Genomic DNA, 20,155 nt, shown 5'->3' on the forward strand with positions numbered 1-20,155 from the left:
ATCAAAAAACTTGGATCAGCAGATATTAAATTAGTTCATCTTATCTCTGGCCTGATAAGGTCCCCGCTAACGTTTATGAAAACGATTCCATGTTACCTTGCAACTGTTGAGTTGCAAATCACAGATGAAGTCCAAACGTGGTTAAAACGAAAAAAAAAATAAAAAAGGGCACCCGAGAGGCAGCCAGGTGTGGCACGGATGTTCTTACCGCAATTTGACGATTTTTAACCTTTGTCATGGTACAGCTCAGTACCGTGAGATCATTGCTGGTTCTATCAGAATATCAGTAGTATTCAGAATTAAAGGAAAACCTTCAGACGTAACAACAATCGCATAAACTATTACCTTTGTCAAAATGCCGTGAGGTTCTGAGAGATCACTACTTTTCTGTCTTGTTTTGTTTTGCCGGTTTTTTTTTAAATATAGCTTGCTACACGCTCCAGAAATATGTTCGCTCCTAGGAAGCCAAAACAAAGCACACTTGAATGCTGGTATTTTTCCATTTTCCTTTGTACATAGCATCAATCTTTGTTTGGGACTCCTAAATCTCTGTTTTACATGATTGTTAAACAAAAAAAAATTCAGGCTTGTACGGGATTTGAACCCATAACCTCTGCGATACCAATACAGTGCTCTATTAATTGAGCTAACAAGCTTGATGTCGATTCCAAATAAACCCGTGAAGTGATGAATAAATCACTGTGTATATAGGAAAATCAAATATGTGAACTGCGGCTAAAGACGTGAATATGAGAGCGATCTTCGCAGTAATGAACACTATTTGAGCAGTGAAATAAAGGCCTGATGAAAAAAAAATCGGGCTTGTGCGGGATTTGAACCCTAACAAGCCAACTGGGAGCGGGTCATTATTTTGGTTCCAAATAATGATTTATTTGAAACTACTGACCAACTATTCAACTAGACACAGCAATATGAATACAATAACTATTATCTTGCCACTTTGTGGTTTGATAATTTTTGTTATGCCGCTGATAGGAACTTTTTAGGTGCATTGAGGAGTGCTCCGAAGTCGCTGGAATATAATTTTGCAGGGTTTTTTTGCTATTAATGGAAGAATGTAGGTAATTTCTGATTTAGCTTGTGAGACGTTCCACGGGAGAAACGCACGAAAACACAAACCTAGTTATTTTCAAATGGGCATTTTGTACAAATAAAAGAGACGACATGCAAGGATTTCGAAAGTAGAGGAGTTTCAAAATTACAAAGGTGGATCGACACTATATTCCAGTTATACAATAACACCGGGTATTCCCTAGTACAAGTTGAGGCAATTAGGTCACGTGACACATTGAGCTATATCGTGCGAACGAAACTCTTTGAAAGAATATTACTGGTGATGTTTCTCAAATTGTGTCCACCAATTTTTACGGCTTACGCCCTGCATAATAAAAATCTGCACTTAGCATATACTTCATGAGCATCACAAAATCGGACCAAACAATTCTATGAAGCTCAAAATTCCCCGCTCCTAACGGCTTTGACTCTGGAAACGTTTTGTTTTTCGCGCTACAAAAAAACATTTTAGGGATGATAAGTACACAAACATCCATTCAAGACAAAACATTTGCTCATTAATTTATTCTTTGACATTACTTGAGAATCATAGTCTCTCTTATGCTTTTCTTTTGATAAAAAAAAAAACTGTTCGCTCCTTTTGGAGCCAAATAGGAGCTTTCTTTGTTATTGAACAAAAATGTAGCCCATAGTTTTGATGTTTTTACCACCATTATCTGCTCCCCATCCGTGCATTGCCACATTTCCACACGAGCTCCAGTGATCAGGATGTCCTCCAGTACCAAAACCGATCCTGGAATCACAGCCGTTGCAGTTATACTCTTGGTTACCAAGGATACCGATTCGAGCCCTGGGTTGAAGGGCGCCAGAACCTCTACAAAATGTGTTAAATCCTTCCCGGTTGCAGTTTGATTGTAGTGAGGCAATTGAAGGAAGCAGCAACTTCCATTTTTCTCTGCCCAGTGAGGTTGTACGGTATTTCCCATCAGCGATCAGAGAGAAAAGGGAGGAAGCTGGCTTGTTGATGGCGATGAAGTTGACTTTTTTGCCGATTTTCATACCGAGACAGATCCTGTTGAATTTCATTTCCCAGTATGTTGGTAACATTGTCTCATTCCCGTCAAACCCAGTCGAGCCAGCAGAAGGGTTGTATCCTAGCTTGTTGGTCCAAATTAATTTATTGTAATGAAAAGTGTCCTGGTTAATGAAACAAATCAAAACGTTTCATTTTCGTTCAACATCTTTGTACCACAATGAAATTCGAATGCATGAATAGAAACACAGTAAACACCGGGCCTTTCCCATTTCGATCCCCGTTACTACCTCCAAAATCTCGGCCCTCAACCCGAGCCTCTCTAATTCCACTTGGAGGTTGTAGTTATATGGAGTCTGCTGGACAAGATTTTGTTTAATTGAAGCATGTGATTTATGCCTTTTAAAGTACAATTACTCCAAATTTCGTCTATATTGAACAGGAATAGAACACACGAACTCAATTGACTTAAAAATATTTTCACTTTTCTTTTTTTTTTTTTTTACAAAAATGCTAGATTTAGATTTGCAAAATTCAAATGAACACTTTTGAACAAGAATTTTTATGAACCATTTTAATAATTTAAAGAAGAGAGGAAACTACTATCTTTTTGTGAATTTTTATTAGAATCGTTTCATGTTTACCTTTGAACCATCCATTTTCATCACCAGAGTCCAACCACCACCCCCACATCCATCAAGTGCTGTCATGTGACAGTAAACTGGAAGGATCTTTTTCCCCAGCTTCAGAGGGTAAGCCTTGTTGACATCAGATCTGAAAAGTGAGGAAAATAACAAACAACGAATATAATCAATTCTTGAAAGAAGAGGTATATGTAAAGTATCGATTCAGAGTCTCTATAACCTGCAGCGATAGTCGAACCCAAGGCAGCTTGGGATACTATCAAAACACATTCTCTAATTTTAATTTATTGTAAAATGCGTTCTGCTGAATGGAAAGAACTTACCCATTTGTGTTGTACAGCTCCTTACAACTTTCAGCGGCTGGGGCTTCATTTTGAAAAAGAAATCAGAGAATAAGAATTAGATTGTTCAACTTCCCTCCCATCTGACCCAAGAGAAGTTTCTTGCCAGACTACGCTTAAGAAGACTAACGGCGAAAAACTCGTGATCCATATCGAAAGAGACTTAAGTGTGGAAGCAATGATAATACACTATCTTACTGAAAAATTAGTTTATCTCTTGAGAAAGTTTTCGTCCTCAAACTCACAATAAAACATATTTAAATGAAAAGCAAAGAAAGCAATTCAAGCATTATCATGGAGGGCACCAGTCGTTACTGATCGCCTGTGGGGGGGGGGGGGGGGACGGGGAGGAATTTGGGGGCAATCAAATTGTTTTCAAGGGGTAACGGAGGGGGGGGGGGGTCAGTTGACGCCAACAGAGTATAAAGAGGGGATATAGAAAATTGACTGCGAACCAACTGCCATTGATGGAGGGGGGGCGGGTTGGTCATAAGAATATTACAGAGCCTTAGGAGGGCGGGGATTGCAGTGGCCTGAGATGTAGTGGCGGGTTATTTGGTTGTGTTCATGGGCAAGACTTAACCCTCACAGTGGTGCCTCTCTCCACCCGGGATTATTAATGGGTACAGGCGAATTGTCAGGGAAGTCTGATGAAATGCGGGGGGGGTAACCTTGAGATAGACTGGTATCCCATCCAAGGGAGGGTGGTAATACTCCTAGTCGCTTCATGTTACATGAAAACCGGGATTAGCTTCACCCGGGTGGGCAAATAGGCTACAGACTTTACCTCAGGGGGATCAGGTAAATTTTATAGTGTCACAACCTTTTTTTTTTTTTGCCCTGCAGGAGATAAATACGATCAGTCCCTACTGGCTGCACATCTCGCTTGCAAAGTAAAAACATTTTTTTGAGCATCGCTGTACATGCACACTCCTTGATATAATGATATTCCGGTTGTGAATTTCAGGAAACTTACGTGTTTCTTCGCAAGAATTGGCTGAACAGCAACATTTCAATTTGCAGTCCTCGAACGCTGAGTTCCAGGTCACATTCTGGCAAGACTCGCTTAAGTTACTTTGAATAGCTTTGTCGAGCTGAGACAAAAAATTTCATAGGATCGCTATCATCATTATTACATTTTTTTATTCATATTAAACGTTATAACCCACTCATTAAGTTTCGCGCGACTCTATCGGTTACCTTGCGTCACGTGGTACAAAATCACTAGAAAGTTATCACGCAATAGCCTCCATTTACGTTGCTATTTGTTTTTCGATTATTTCCGTCGAATGGAAACAAAGACAGCGGAAAAAAAGCTAGCTTGAGGCTTTTACTTTCTACCTTTATTACTATACATGGAAGGAAAACGAACTTGCTTCGTGGAGTCCAATGGTAGTGACATTAATTAAAAAGTTGATTTCAAATGCTGCTCCGGAAAGTACAAAAGATTCAACAAAATTTTGCAGTCAATAACAGCTAAATTTTTTGGCCGTTTTACGGCTAACGATTAACCCTATGGATGCCATATTATCGTTGGCTTGATAACGTCCCTGCTAATTTTTAACAAATAGGCTCACTGTAGTCGTACATGTGTTCGGTAATACATAACATATAATGTGAAGATATGATGAGAAAAAAGAGTGGCACACCAGGAGCATCCAAGCATGTCACTGATGATCTTACTCGATGACGATGTTTACCTTTGTCACTGTACAGTTCAGCACCGAGACATCATCGCTGTTTCTATCTGACTTAGACTTCACCTGGTTAGCGTAGGAAGAGCGGTATCCAAATTAAAATGGGACTTCTATTAACGTTATAACTTATACATGAAGGAAAATGTGGCTTAACTTGCCAGGAGATATAAGTATCAAAGAGATCGTGAGCGCAAAATGTTGGATTAAGAGGATGCATCACAGTGATCAGACGAAAGGATTTTTAGTACATGCGCGAATTTGTGTGCGAATGAATGCAGTGGGATATGAAAGAAATAAAACTGAGAATAACTAAATGCAAAATAGAAATTTAGAAAATGACCGATATCCAAACAGTGGAAAATCATAAATAGTAAAAACTAAAGACACATGACGAGAAAAGTAAATAGAAACGCTAGATTTTTACAACTGCTGTAAATTTAGGATTTAGTAACAAACTTCAATAACTTAATCCGCGGGAATATTATCAAAGTACTGCAAGCAGACAAAACGGACAAAGAAAATTCTAGCTTCTCATTTGCTATGTCACAGGCACAAACATTACACAAACGTTTACCTTCGTCACACTACTTTTCAGGTCTGTTATATCTTTGCTTGTTCTGTCCAACGTAGACTTTACCTGGTTAGAGGATGAATAAGGATCTCCACGTTAAGTGATAGCAAGAATGAATTTGTCTGGTCATTACGAAGTCTTCATATATGTGTGGACTCAATTTTACCTTGATTACGGTGCTGTTAAGCTCTGATAGATCAATTCGTGATCTATCTAACTTGGACTTCACCTCGTTAAAAGATGACTTGTAATTTTCCAGCTGTAAACAAGATAACAGAGTTCCAATAGCATGCTCTTACCCTTCGGAAATGTGTTCGTTTGTGTGGAGCTGAAACAAAGTTCACTACTTTTCAAGGGGCTAATAATCTTGCATTGATATTGTTTCACGTATGCAACAATCGAGTAAAAAATTTCACCTTTGTCACAATGTTGTGAAGTTTGGAGATATCATTGTTTGTTCTGGTCAACTTAAATTTTACCTGGTTTAAGGACGAGTTGAAATGTTCCAGCCGTAAAGATAATAAATGATTAGTTTTTCTGTTTTTTTAATACCTTGCTCCGCCAGACGGAAATATATTCACCCTTATGAAGCCAAAACAAAGATCACTTCAGTGTTGTTTTTTAGTTACCCTGTTATAAGGCACAATCTTTTTTCGTGATAGCTAAATTTTCTTTTACTTGTTTGAGACGGTAAAAAGTGATTGGTAACATTTTCATTAGGTAGTTTTTGCTTTGAAACTTTAAATGAAAAATATACTTTGGGGCAATCATTTTCCCTTCGATCAAATGGTGCATGAAATATTAAATGTATTTGTTTTTATATGCGTATGCTAAGCAACCATGAAGAACAAAGGAAATTTAAAGATAAATTGACAAGAATGAAACGGATGTTGCCAAAGATTTCCGTGAAACAAGATCAACATGTGTAGTGACGATGGAACAGAAGAGATTTGAAAATAGAACTGAAGAAGTAAAATTGGCATAGAGCAGATGTTATCAAAGATTTACGTTGTGCCTTCACTTTGATCATAGCAGAGCTGAGATATTCAAGCTATCATTGGGGATAAATGTATAAAGGGGTAAGTTTCTAGAGAAACTGTGGTGCTGCATCGGTGGGAGAGTATAACAGGTTAATTTAGCATTATCAACTGAGTTCATAATGTAAATTGGCTACTGTAAAGAGTTTAAGAGCTGACGTTTCGAGTATTAGCCCTTCGTCAGAGCGATTAGCGAGGGGCTAATACTCGAATCTTTAGCTTTTAAAACTCTTTACGGTGGCCAATTTACGTTATCAACTCAGTTGATAATACTAAATTACCCTAACATGAGAGATATCTCGGTAAAAATGCCATCAGAAAACGTAACCGACATTCGTTACAAGATAGACACACGTTTCAAAGAAGTCGAATTCACTTCTGAGCGAAGAAAGCAGAGGCTTACAGATACAGTTACCCCTGTTATAGTGATTTTACCTCAGTGAAGTCATCATTTCTTTTATCCGATGTAGACTTCAATGTCTGATTTAAGGACAATTGGAGGTATTAATCTTGAAATTCAATAAAAATACCCAAATATCGTGTATTCACCTGAACAGTTATTGTATTTCTTGTTGCAGATAAGCACTTTGGTTAGCTAGTTTCAGGGGTGTTTCTGTTTAGGGGAGGGGGGAAAGTGTCCTGGGATGAACGTAACCTCCTCTGACTATGCCCCCTCTGTTTTTTAATTACTTCAGAATATTAGGAAGCTTTACGCCCTTACCAAATCAGAAATGCTTGTCTCATTCTCCCCTAGGAAATCCTTCTTAGTCAGCTGATTTTTATGGTGTTGGGCCCCTGAAATAGAAATCAGTGCGTCGCAGGAGACACGGTGAAAGTAAACAAAACACGCAATCAAACAATTTAAGCTTTGTAACTGGGTCTTAAATTAAGATATAAGGAAATTTCAATAAAAAAGGAGAAAAACTTGAATAAAACCTAACCATTTTGTTCAGAGCATCCACACCTACGACCAATTTTCGCGGAAATTATCAGCAGACCCACGAAAAGGGAAACCGTCAAAATTAAACACGTGATAATGGCCAGCCACAATAGACGATAACTGGACCGTTGCTTGCTTGGTTTGATGCGTTCTAGATCTTCTTGAGAGATCCTTGGGTCATCTTCCGTTTCGGTGTCATTCTGCTCGTCATCATTTCCCTCAACTGATTGCAGAATAATGGACTTGTCGGTAGGCACCATATCACCTTTACAGCCTAGATTTGCTGAGGCTCCTGCCATCATCCTGTGCGTTTTGGATTTCTCTCTGTGAAGTGATTTAAGAAGTGTGCATTTTTAAAGAAATCATTTGACCTATAACTCAGGTTTATTATTTAAGCGTTTAGTTCGTTTCTACACTCACTTACATCTTTGATTTTTCATTCCATTCCATTTGTTTTTAGTTGGCTTTTTTTTTCTTCTATGTCCCTGTAATAAGACTGGGGTTTTTAATTGAAGTGATTCTAAAATAAAAACATTTGATGAAAGTAGATTGGAGAACTATTCTGAGGAAGAGGTCAGCCGGACAAATGTCTTACTATTTTTCAAAGAAGAAAGAGAAAATGTTAGGAACTAGTCAAGCGGGAAATTTGGGAAAGCACGAGTAACGCCTTACCATGCTACACGCGAAAAAAATTCTTACAATTCTTTCAAGGGTTTCGTCAAACTAGAACCGAACAAAGTAAGAGGTCGAAGAAAAATTTCGTTTAAATATCCTTGACTCGATTTCTCGCTCTGGGTTTACAAACATATTATGACAGGTATTCTGCTAAATGTATCAAACCTGAAGTATCCTGAAGCGTTGAGCACATTAAAAATATTTAACAGTCCGGTGGCGAATGGAAGAAACCATTATTATGGACACTCGAGCGGATTTCAAAAGATGAGCTTTTGTAACTAAGGTCCTAGTAGTGCGAAGAAATTTCGGCGCAAACTTTGCAATCATCCTGAAAGCTTAAAGGTAACCGGCTTTTATTTCTGTTGTGGCGACGTTATATCTTTTCTAGACCAAAGTGAAAAATTTTTATTTGAAACTTTGAAGATACGTACCATTTAGTGGTATAACATCATTCTTTCTGGCTTTTCTTTTGTCATCACGATTACATTGACTAGTATTTGTTTTCCAATGCACGGCAGAAATGTTTGCTTTCAGCCAAAATTAAATCCAGCTTATCAAAAATTGGTTGAATCTTTTTCCTTATAAGGTGAGTCGGTATATGAGCTGATAACTGGAGTCGAGGAAACTAGTCAGAACGCCAGAAATACAATATCCGGAGTTCAAAATTTAATTAATATATATTTGACGCAACACAGGATGTTTTTGCATAAAAATTTCGGTTTCTATCTAAGACTGTTCATGACGAGGGTAAAAACGCAATTAAATTTCGAAATATGAAATTAGCAAAGCTTTGTCAACGTTTTTCATTGAGAACTCGGTCAAAGCAGCCGTTTATATCGTAATTGTTTCAAACTTCTAATGAACACTCTCCTCTTTCTTTATTTCGCCCTCAAATCCATTATTAATAGTCGCACACTACTATGGGTAATTGTCGAGAAGCTCCTAAAGTTAAAGTAACATCAATTTTAAACAACGCTTTCAAAGTCTTATCTGGTGTAATCATTTGGTCTGAAAAGCGACATCATTTCCTTCAAATGAGCCCTTATCACGCCAAAATGTGCTTTGGGTAATTTATATACCTAATACGACTAAGGCGTGTAACATTTCCTTGTCATTTTTCTTACCATTAACAAACAAAAGTTTTATATCCGACTCTGGGAAGGTTGCTTGGATGGTGAGATTCCCGAATTGAAAAGCCAGTTTACAACTTAACACAAACTGAACAATCGAGGATTTAGACATAGTTTGATGCTACTCTGGTTTGCAGATTTCATGAATGTAACCGAAGAACTTACAATTCATAGACGCAACGTTTCGACACTCCTGTCTAGTGCCTTCATCAGGGGTGATCTAAACGCTGCAACAAGAGGTCCTTTTATATGACCACTAGCGGCCTTTTTTTTCTGACGAGGTGTAAATAGGCGTCAGGAAGCAAACCGCCATCGTCACGATTTAAAGGAGTGTGGGCGAGGAATTGTTTTTCTGTTTAATATTGCGCGTGTTATCATCGATAGTGGACATGAGACTGAAAAGCACCCAGTTGTTTCATTTTCCTCCCCTTTATCGACCTTGAAATCTCAGATGCTCGAAGCTGTTGCCTAAAATTCAGTAAGGCGCAGGATAGAAAAAAAAAGGTACCGAAACGCTTAAAATCCTAATAAATTGCTTCTGTAAGTCACAATTTGGAATAATAGCGTTTTTCTGCAATCCCAAACCTTAGTAACGTGTCTAAAATATGTCTCTAACGCATAAACAAGTTGAAGATTCTCCCTGCTAAATCTTAACACACCATGGGAAAATATCCGTCTGCAGATATTAGGCACTTATTCTTAGTTACAGACCCAGCCCGCGCTCCTATCTACGAATTTATAAGCAGCTGCCTTCTCCATTTTGGATGTTGTTTGCTTCATTTCTTTTTCAGTTGCTTAATATCTACACGGACAAAATTTCGGCTTTATTTTCACCACATCTCTTAGATTCAGCTGAAATGTTATTACTACGTAACTGAACCTTTGGTCCAAATAATAACTCAATGTAACTTTCCTCGTCTAAAGAACAATGTTATGTACTCACCACGCTTTGCTATGTTCACCAGCTTCGCCACGTACAGCGATGATCTGATTGAGAGCGATGATCATAAAACTAGGTTCGCTCATGTCACGAGACCTTATGGAAAGGAGAAGATTGGGGTCGAACAATGAGGCATGCGTACCTTCTATAGAAATCGAATATCCTTTCTTTCTTTATTCTCATCACTCATCCAGTTGATATTACATTGATATTGTAAGGAGAAATTCTGTCTTGGTCACTCATGGGAGTTAAAGGGTTGGTGATGGCAAAGAGAGTCGAAAGTAGTCCAGTTTACATAACAGTTTATTTACAATTCAAAGTCAAATGAAAGATGAAAAGGAAACAAAAGAGGTTATCCCTTTCAAGTTTTTCTCCTAAATAATCAAAAACGCAAACTTGCTCTTGAATAAAATTCACAATAAAATAGTTCAGAAATTTCCTAAAACATTAGTCAAATAGCATCAGAGTCTGTTCTTGAAAATGTTCAAGCCTCCGCAACGTCTTTAGATAGATTATTCCATTCGTTGACTATATTTACAAAGAAAGAATACTTATAACTATTTAGCTGTGCAAGCAATGGTTTAAGTTTATGGCGATGGTTAGCTATTGACGGCCGAAAATCATGTGCAAACATAAAATACTCAAATGGATGCGGCCTGTTAAGACTGACCAGCTCAGTCTGCGATAAATGTATTTGATTTGTACTACGATAAAATTAGCCAAACAGAGCGCACAAATCTCGCGTATATAATGTCCAATACTAAACATTTCGATCAGAGATTTCTTTGAAAGGCGGACGGCAACCGGAAAAAGAATAAAACTAATTCTGGCGCACTTTGAAGGCATTTTAAAGAGGTCACGTTTTAGCATTTTAAACCAACGTGTCACCCTTAATTACGAGAACCTTCTGCAGATTTCGATAAAATCAGGTCCTTTACAATCTCGGCGTTATCAAAACAATACAATAGCTCCATAGATGCATTGATTATATATCCTGGCCGAGGTTCCTCCACTCCACTGTAATTTCTCTTGTAAATACCTCCAACATGTGGATCGTGCAACAAATCCAAGTTTCCCACTTTGAAACCGAAATCTATTGCATCTTCATCCATGAATGTTTGGATAATGCCAAGCTTTACCTTTGTCACGTTGGCTTGTTTCAATTTAGGAATTGTTACTTGCTGGCTGGGAGGTCCGTATGGTGAAAAACTGTGACCGAGATCTTTCAAGACCAAGGTCACAGTTTTTCACCATACGGACCGACCCTTAGTTAGTAAGTAACATATTTATTTTTTTAAAACTTAACGAAATTCTTTCCGAAAGAACCCGAATGATGCAGGGCTGAAAATACAGCAAGATCCTCTATAAACTGAACGATTTTTGAGCGAGTAAATAGAAGTTAAAATAAAGGTGATGCAAATTAAAGAGTGATGCTTCACCGAAACATTTTCATTTGCGTAATGATAAAGGTGATTTAAAAAGCTTCCAAACAAACTTTGAAACATTATTTTCACAAGTATCTGTCACAATCTGACACCTGTCAATTAGAGAGTGCGTAAGAAAAGAAAAATCGCACGTACACTTTTGTAAAACAACGAAACTGGTTTGGCAAGGACTGTCACGACAACGTTTTCTTCATAAACAGTCAGTGATCTAACGGAAAGTATTATTCACTCTCATCGACGATTAATTCGTGTACGAAGATTTAAGGAAAGTAATTGTAAGTAAACTAAAATTTCTTATTTTAAAGTTGTGAGAGTTTGCTCGTTTGTTTGCTGCAATGGCGTGTAATCCAGTCTTTCCTCCATAAAAACTAAATTCGAATGATACACTCTGACGAGACACAAGGAGATTTAATGCGGCCTTTTCTCATTGAATTCCTTTAGTTTCTGTTGTGCAATTTACGGTACAAATGTCCAAATTGAACGGACTTAGAAAGACTCACCGAAAGAGATGAATTCAAATAGCAAGTTTGCTGATGCGTTGCAGGGGTTCCTAGATAAACATGATCAGGACATCCCAGATGGAAATTCATGTTTGGAAAAGCTAAAGTCACGATCATACGTTACGATCCCTTAGGATTCGGCCGGATAAACGATCGCTAGTTTGTAACGTTAACTCGCTTGAACGGTGGCTATTTTATTAGCCATCCTAGGGTATAATATGTTAAATTTGATGCCTGTGCTTTCATGGTTGCAATGACGTAAGTTATGTACAGTTTCTACCCGTGTGTTTGCGTTGAATTCTAATTGTATTACAAGGAAAAAAAACCGTCAAAAACATCAATCACACTCAAAGTTGCGGCTTCAGTCTAACCAGGCCAAATGTCGAGAAATTCTGCTGAATTCCGTGACACAAGGCTTAAACTCACTTTTAATAAAGGACATACTTCGTTGATTTAGAAGCGTTAATGATGAGTAGTCAGCAGGCTCGTTCTTTTTATCGAGCTGTTACTAGTTGATGAATTTGGACGCACAAGCACCACCTTAAAACTTGAATCACTGTAGGTTCCAAAAGTCTCTTTCCGTTCTTTACCCCTAAGATTTCAATCACGTCTCTAACCTTTCTTCTTTGATCTCTTGGTAACCCATAAAATACCGTTGCAAAACAATGAAGCTGAGACAAATGCTTATTATGTAATCTTATTAGCATTTCTACTTGTGATGAATAGTGACAAAGTGCACGGGTCCTTGACCAAGTCGACCTCGCATACCAAATAGCTTCCCTTAACAAGCAGGTCTCGGCCGAGAGACCTGCATGAGACTTTTACGAAATGTAGATAAACTCTAAATCCTAATTTACCAATCCTGTTTGTCTGTCAGTATTTTTAAATATTGGAAAAATCACCCACTTCTGTAGTCAACTCACCAATGTCACGTTGCTGAGAGTTCTCTCCTCATTTTGGTCAAACTGGATGCTTCAAAAGCTCATATACAAAACATATCCCACGGAATTAACACATGCGAAATATAAAGTGTTTTTCTTTCTTCAAGATGAAATTTTTCGTTACACTAAGTTTCTTTGTGGCGATTCTTGAAATCCACAAAGGATTGCGATTTGTATGCATGACAATCATAACAGAGGAAGACAGATACTGTTTACAAATTATTCAGTTCTGATGAATGGTATATTTTGCCATACACAGAGGTTACAGTTCTTCAAGGTCCATCTTACCTGACTCACGGCGCGGTGCATAATCCATGCAAATTATAACCCCCTTTCGTTCGTGACAATGAGTGCTCTTGCATATTTTTTACACTTTTGTGCCGTCGAGTCTACCCTGACTCGCTGTATGTCTTTAAGTTTTACATTTGAGTTCCTCTTCCCTAAGATCTGAGACAGATCTCTTCTGGTCATTCATCCTCTCAATCGGGAACCTATTTACCAGCAACCCTTACGAATGATTGCTTATCGACATGCTTTTCAATTTGGGATGAACAATGAATGACAGTTTGTTTTGAACAAAAGAATAATGGCTCTCGAGGGGGGGGGGGGAAGGGGGTACTTGGGCCAGTACATTTTTCTTGGTATGTGCCGCAGGCCTCATAGAATTCCTAACCTAGTATAGTCTATTATGTGGCAAATAAGAGACACCATCTTAGTCACTTTTGGGTAAATTTGATTTTCGCCATCTCAATTTAGTCACCTTTAATTAATGCATCTACCCTATAAAGCCTTTTAGTTAGGTCGTCATCAAATTATACACGAAAAATCTAATGCTGGCATGAAGCAAGTGAAACAAAAAGGTTATTGTGACACAACCAAAATCCATAGACCCCCACCCCTCTACCCATTGGTGATAAATAATTAGCGACCCTTATGCAAAAAAGCATGGAGAACAGAAACCATAATAGTCTAAGTTTTTCCAGACTGTTTAATCAAGAAATAAGTGCTCTAAAAACGTCACAAATCAGGGACAAATTTTGTTTGCAAGTTTTTCTTGGATAATTGTGTCTTATGTCTTTCAACACGTGCACAGGTTAACTCATTCTACGCTTCGATCTCAATCACCAAAAAGATTTATATGAATTTGATTTATTTTTCACAAGTTTAACTGCGGGAAAAGGTCGAAGATTGGGGTTAAATTTTTCCTGGAAATGAAAGTAAAGATAAGTAGTCTAGTTTACCTAACTGTTCATTAACAATTCAAATTCGAATGATAGGTGAAAAGGAAACCAAAAATAGGGTATCCTTTTCAAGTTTGTCTCCTAAAATAATCAAAAATGAAAATTTATTTCTGAATAAAATTCACAATAAAATAGTTCAGAAATTTCGTAAAACATTAGTAAAATGGCATCTGAGTCTGTTCTTTAAAATGTTCAGACCTCTGCCTCCGCAACGTCTTAAGGTAGATTATTCCATTCGTTGACCAATTTACAAAGAAAGAATACTTAAAAGTGTTTAGCTTTGTAAGCAATAGTTTAACTTTATGGCGATGGTTGGCTCTTAACGGCCGAAAATCATGTGCAAAAATTAACACACCCAAATGGATATGGCCCGTTAAGACTGACCAGTTCAGTCTGATTCATTCGTGCGTAGAAACCTGACAGTCGATTTTCTTTCTTCGAGAAATTAGCCAAACAAAGCGCACAAATGTCGCGTATATATTGTCCAATACTAGACATTTCAAGCCAAGATTTCTTTTAAAGGCGGACAGCAACCAGAACGAGAATAAACTAATTCTGGCGCACTTTGAAGCCAATTTATCAAGGTCACGTTTTAACATTTTAAACCAACGTGCCACCCTTAATTGCTTTCAGTACCAGAACCTTCTGCAGATTTCGATAAAATCAGGTCCTTTACGATCTCTGCGTTATCAAAACAATACAATAGCTTCATACATGCATTGATTATATATCCTGGCCGAGGTTCCTCCACTCCACTGTAATTTCTCTTGTAAATACCTCCAACATGTGGATCGTGCAACAAATCCAAGTTTCCCACTTTGAAACCGAAATCTATTGTATCTTCGTCCATAAATGTTTGGATAATGCCAAGCTTTACCTTTGTCACTTTGGCTTGCTTCAATTTAGGAATGTATTTCGACACACCGGCTAAGATTTTTTTACCCTTGGCGCATTTCTCGTCCTCTGAGAGATTGAAGAATACATGCTCGAATTCTGGTTCCAGTTCTTCAGAGGTACTCACGGCCATGTTTGTCTCTGGTGCATAAGTCAACATTCCAACTCTGTTTCCTTTGTTAGTAAACATGCAGAAGGGTCCCATACAGAAGAACATTGAAGGCATGTGGACAAGAGCTTCGGGCAGCTGCACCGTGATAATTGCTTTGATTCTGTTGCATCTTTTCCTTGTGAAAGCGGAAATACCGAGCATCTTGTTGAATTTGCCAATGTTGTACCACGAGGCGTTCACAGTTACCTCGGCGAAAATCTCTACGTTGCCACCAGCTGACAAATCTACGGCTTTTATTAAATATGCGCCACAATCGTCGAGCGCTGAAATCTCAGTGACTTCAGTGTTTGTTCTAATTTCAACCATTTTCTTGTCTTGAAAGTGTTCCAGCTGACTTATGATAAATCTCCTCAACCTTGACCAATCCAATAACTCCTCCGCAGTCTCGATTCCCATTTCTATCTCCTCCGTCGCGACATCTTCTTCGAACTCCCAAGGTTCTAGAACTCGGTAAAAGTCTTCTGGACGACCAAAGACTTCGTAACTGGGGTCTTCGCTGACCATATTGGTGTACTCTTCTTTGAGTGCGTCATAAGTATCTAGAATTTCCTTGACAGGAACCAATGAACTTTTCAAGATAAAGTATCTGCCTCGACGCAGCGGATGTAACGTTTCACTTCGACCTACCTCTTGTCGGAATCGACCGTACTTTCGGGTGAACTCGATGGTGGCGTGTAAATAGAAGAGGGCTGTCTCCTTGTCAGCGTAATGAAAACCAAGTCCCATGCGTCCCGGAGTTGCGTCACTGCTTTCTCTCATCAACTCTCCATTTTTCTCCAAGAGATAAATTTGGAATTGTTGTGTTCTTGCCAATGCAAGAGCCGTGCAACAGCCACCCACTCCTCCACCGATAACGACAATTGTCTGGCCTTTTGGAATGTCCATATCTCGAACTCGCAAGTGGCTCTAAAAAGGGAAAGAACCTTTCAGGGCGATGAAAACATTGAATCACCAGCATGTTGACTCGCCAAATTGACTGAACCTTTAAGATGAATTCAAATGGCAAGCTTGCTGATGCGTTGCAGGGGTTCCTAGATAAACATGATCAGGACATCCCAGATGGAAATTCGTGTTTGGAAAAGCTAAAGTCACGATCAGACGTTACGATCCCTTATGATTCGGCCGGATAAACGATCGCGAGTTTGTAACGTTAACTTGCTTGAACGGCGGCCTATTTTATTAGCTACCCCAAGGTATAATATGTTGAATTTGAAGCCTGTGTTTTTATGGTTGCAATGACGTAAGTTATGTACAGTTTCTACCCGTGTGCTTGCGTTGAATTCTGATTGTATTACAAGGAAAAAAATCGTCAAAAACATCAATCACACTCAAAGTTGCGGCTTCAGTCTAACCAGTCCAAATATCGAGAATTCCGCTAGATTCCGTGACACAAGGCTTAAAGTCAGCTTTACTAAAGGACTCACCTTGTTTTTTGAAGAAGCGTAAATGATGAGTAGAGTCAGCGGGTTGTTCTTTTTTATCGAGCTGTTACTAGTTGATGAATTTGGACGCACAAGCACCACCTTAAAACTTGAATCACTGTAGGTCAAAAAGTCTCTTTCCGCTCCTCACTCCTAAGATCTCAATCACGTTTCTAACTTTTCTTGTTTGATCTCTTGGTAACCCATAAAATACCCATTAATACGGTTGCGAAACAATGGCGGTAAGACAACTGCTTGTTATCTATGCTTATTAGCATTTCTACTTATGTTGAATAATGACAAAGTGCACGGGTCCTTGACCAAGTCGACCTCGCATATCAAATAGCTTCATACAACGACGAAGTCAGCAGGTCTCAGCCGAGAGACCTGCATGAGAATTTTATGAAATGTAGTTAAACTCTAAATCCTAATTTACCCATTCTGTTTGTCCGTCAATATTTTTAAATATTGGAAAAATCACCCACTTCTGTAGTCGAATCATCAACGTCACGTTGCTGAGAGTTCTTTCCTCATTTTGGTCAAACTGGATGCTTCAAAAGCTTATATACAAAACATATAATAAATATAAAGTGTTTTTCTTTCTACAAAATGTAATTTATCCTTATACCAAGTTTCTTTGTGGCGAATCTTGAAATTCACAAAGGATTACGATTTGTATGTATGACAATCATAACAGAGGTAGACAGATACTGTGTGCAAATTATTCAGTTCTAAAGATTGAGCGTACCCAGCAGGATTTTGCAATAGTATATTTTGGCATACAGAGAGGTTACAGTTCTTCAAAGTTCATCTTACTTGACTCACGGCGCGATGCATAATCCATGCAAATTATAACCCCCTTTCGTTCGTGACAATGTGTGCTCTTGCATGTCTTTTACACTTTTGTGCCATCGAGTCTACCCTGAGTCACTGTATGTCTTTAAGTGTTACATTTGACTTCCTCTTCCCTAAGATCTGAGACAGATCGCTACAGGTCATTCATACTCTCAATCGGGAAACTATTTATCAGCAACCTTTACGAATCAGTGATTTTTTGAGGGCGATGATTTTGATTGCTGATCGACATGCTTTTCAATTTGCGATGAATAATGAATGACAGTTTGTTTTGAACATAAGAATAGTGGCTCTCGAACACGGGGGGGAAGGGGGTATATTGGAGGTATATTTTTCTTGGTATGTGCCGCAGGCCATATATAGGCCTACCCCATTGTAGTCTGTTATGTGTCAAAATAGAGACACTATCTTAGTCACTTTTGAGTAAATTTGATTTTCGCGATCTCAAATTAGTCACCTTTTGTTAATGCATCTACCCTATAAAGCCTTTTAGTTAAGTCGTCATTAAGTTACACGCGAAAATTCTAATGCTGGCATAAAGAACGTGTTTGTGACACAACCAAAATCCATCGACCCCCAACCCTCTCCCCATCGATGATAAATAACGAGCGATTCCTTATGCGAAAAAGCATGGAGAACAGAAACAATAATAGTCGAAGTTTTGCCATACTGTTTAATCAAGAAATAAGTATTCTGAAAACGTCACAAATCAGGGACAAATTTTATTTGCAAGTTTTTCTTGGATAAATGTGACTTGAGTTTTCCAACACGTGCACAGGTTAACTTATTTTACGCTTCGATCTCAATCACCAAAAATAATTATGTGAATTTGATTTATTTTTCATAAGTTTAACCGCGGGAAAAGTTCGAAGATTGGGGTTAAAATTTTCCTGGAAATGAAGTAATTGAAAGAAGTCTTAGTCAGACAGGAAATGGGTCACACTCTGAGAATGATTAATAATGGCAAAGCGAGTCAAAAGATAAGTAGTCTAGTTTACATAACTGTTTATTAACAATTCAAATTCAAATGAAAGGTGAAAAGGAAACAAAAGAGGTTGTCCTTTTCAAGTTTGTCTCCTAAAATAATCGAAAACACAAATTTATTTCTGAATAAAATTTGCAATAAAATAGCTCAAAAATTTCCTAATACATTAGTAAAATGGCATCTGAGTCTGTTCTTTAAAATGTTCAGACTTCTGCCTCCGCAACGTCTTAAGGTAGATTATTCCATTCGTTGACCAATTTACAAAGAAAGAATACTTAAAAGTATTTAGCTTTGCAAGCAATGGGTTAAGTTTATTGCGATGGTTGGCTCTTAACGGCCGAAAGTCATGTGCAAACTTAAAAATACTCAAATGGATATGGCCCGTTAAGACTGACCAGTTCAGTTTGATTCATTCGTGCATGGAAACCTGACAGTCGATTTTTTTCTACGAGAATATTAGCCAAACAGAGCGCACAAATCTCGCGTATATATTGTCCAATACTAGACATCTCAAGCCGAGATTTAATTGAAAAGCGGACAGCACCCGGAAGAAGAATAAAACTAATTCTGGCGCACTTTGAAGCCAATTTATCAAGGTCACGTTTTAACATTTTAAACCAACGTGTCACCCTTAATTGCTTTCAGTACCAGAACCTTCTGCAGATTTCGATAAAATCAAGTCCTTTACGATCTCCGCGTTATCAAAACAATACAATAGCTTCATACATGCATTGATTATATATCCAGGCCGAGGTTCCTCCACTCCACCGTAATTTCTCTTGTAAATACCTCCAACATGTGGATCATGCAACAAATCCAAGTTTCCTACTTTGAAACCGAAATCTATTGTATCTTTGTCCATGAAGTTTTGGATAATGCCAAGCTTTACATCTGTCACTTTGGCTTGTTTTTAATTTAGGAATGCATTTCGACACACCAGCAAGGATTTTTTACCCTTGGCGCATTTCTCGTCCCCTGAGAGATTGAAGAATACATGCTCGAATTCTGGTTCCAGTTCTTCAGAGGTAGTAACGGCAATGTTTGTCTCTGGTGCATAAGTCAACATTCCAACTCTGTTTCCTTTGTTAGAAAAATTGACTCAACCTTTGAGATGAATTCAAATAGCAAGCTTGCTGATGCGTTGCAGGGGTTCCTAGATAAACATGATCAGGACATCCCAGATGGAAATTCGTGTTTGGAAAAGCTAAAGTCACGATCAGATGTTACGATCCCCTAGGATTCGGCCGGATAAACGATCGCGAGTTTGTAACGTTCACTTGCTTGATCGGCGACCTATTTTATTAGCTACCCTGATGTATGATATGTTGAATTTGAAGCCTTTGTTTTCATGGTTGCAATGACGTAAGTTATGTACAGTTTCTGCCTGTTTATTTGCGTTTAATTCTAATTGTATTACAAGAAAAAAAATCGTCAAAAACATCAGTCACACTCAAAGTTTCGGCTTCAGTCTTCTGGCTTCAGTCTTCTGGCTTCAGTCTTCTGGCTTCAGTCTTCTGGCTTCAGGCTTCAGCTGAATTCCGTGACACAAGGCTTAAACTCAGCTTTAATAAAGGACATACCTCGTTGATTGAAGAGCGTAAATGATAAGTAGCCGGCGGGCTCGTACTTTTTTATCGAGCTGTTACTAGTTGATGAAT

General features: G+C 38.3%; 2 protein-coding genes across 2 annotated transcripts; both read right to left on the minus strand.

Moving 5' to 3' along the window:
* Positions 1 to 1,701: 1,701 nt before the first annotated feature.
* LOC136282360 (uncharacterized) lies at positions 1,702 to 10,109 on the minus strand. Its single transcript, XM_066169897.1, has 10 exons — positions 10,047 to 10,109; positions 7,300 to 7,622; positions 7,080 to 7,153; positions 5,488 to 5,580; positions 5,325 to 5,387; positions 4,754 to 4,816; positions 4,030 to 4,147; positions 3,036 to 3,078; positions 2,713 to 2,842; positions 1,702 to 2,232 (listed from the first exon to the last, which is right to left on the minus strand). The coding sequence occupies exons 2-10, from the start codon at positions 7,598 to 7,600 to the stop codon at positions 1,702 to 1,704; spliced, it is 1,416 nt and encodes a 471-aa protein (XP_066025994.1). The 5' UTR covers positions 7,601 to 7,622; positions 10,047 to 10,109.
* Positions 10,110 to 14,789: 4,680 nt separating this feature from the next.
* Positions 14,790 to 16,121, minus strand: LOC131781822 (uncharacterized). The gene has a single exon (XM_059098538.2). It carries the CDS (start codon positions 16,119 to 16,121, stop codon positions 14,790 to 14,792), a length of 1,332 nt encoding a protein of 443 aa, XP_058954521.1.
* Between the last annotated feature and the right edge of the window lie 4,034 nt (positions 16,122 to 20,155).

The sequence above is a fragment of the Pocillopora verrucosa genome, chromosome 7 (assembly GCF_036669915.1).
Source record: "Pocillopora verrucosa isolate sample1 chromosome 7, ASM3666991v2, whole genome shotgun sequence".
NCBI classification, from domain to species: Eukaryota; Metazoa; Cnidaria; class Anthozoa; order Scleractinia; family Pocilloporidae; genus Pocillopora; species Pocillopora verrucosa.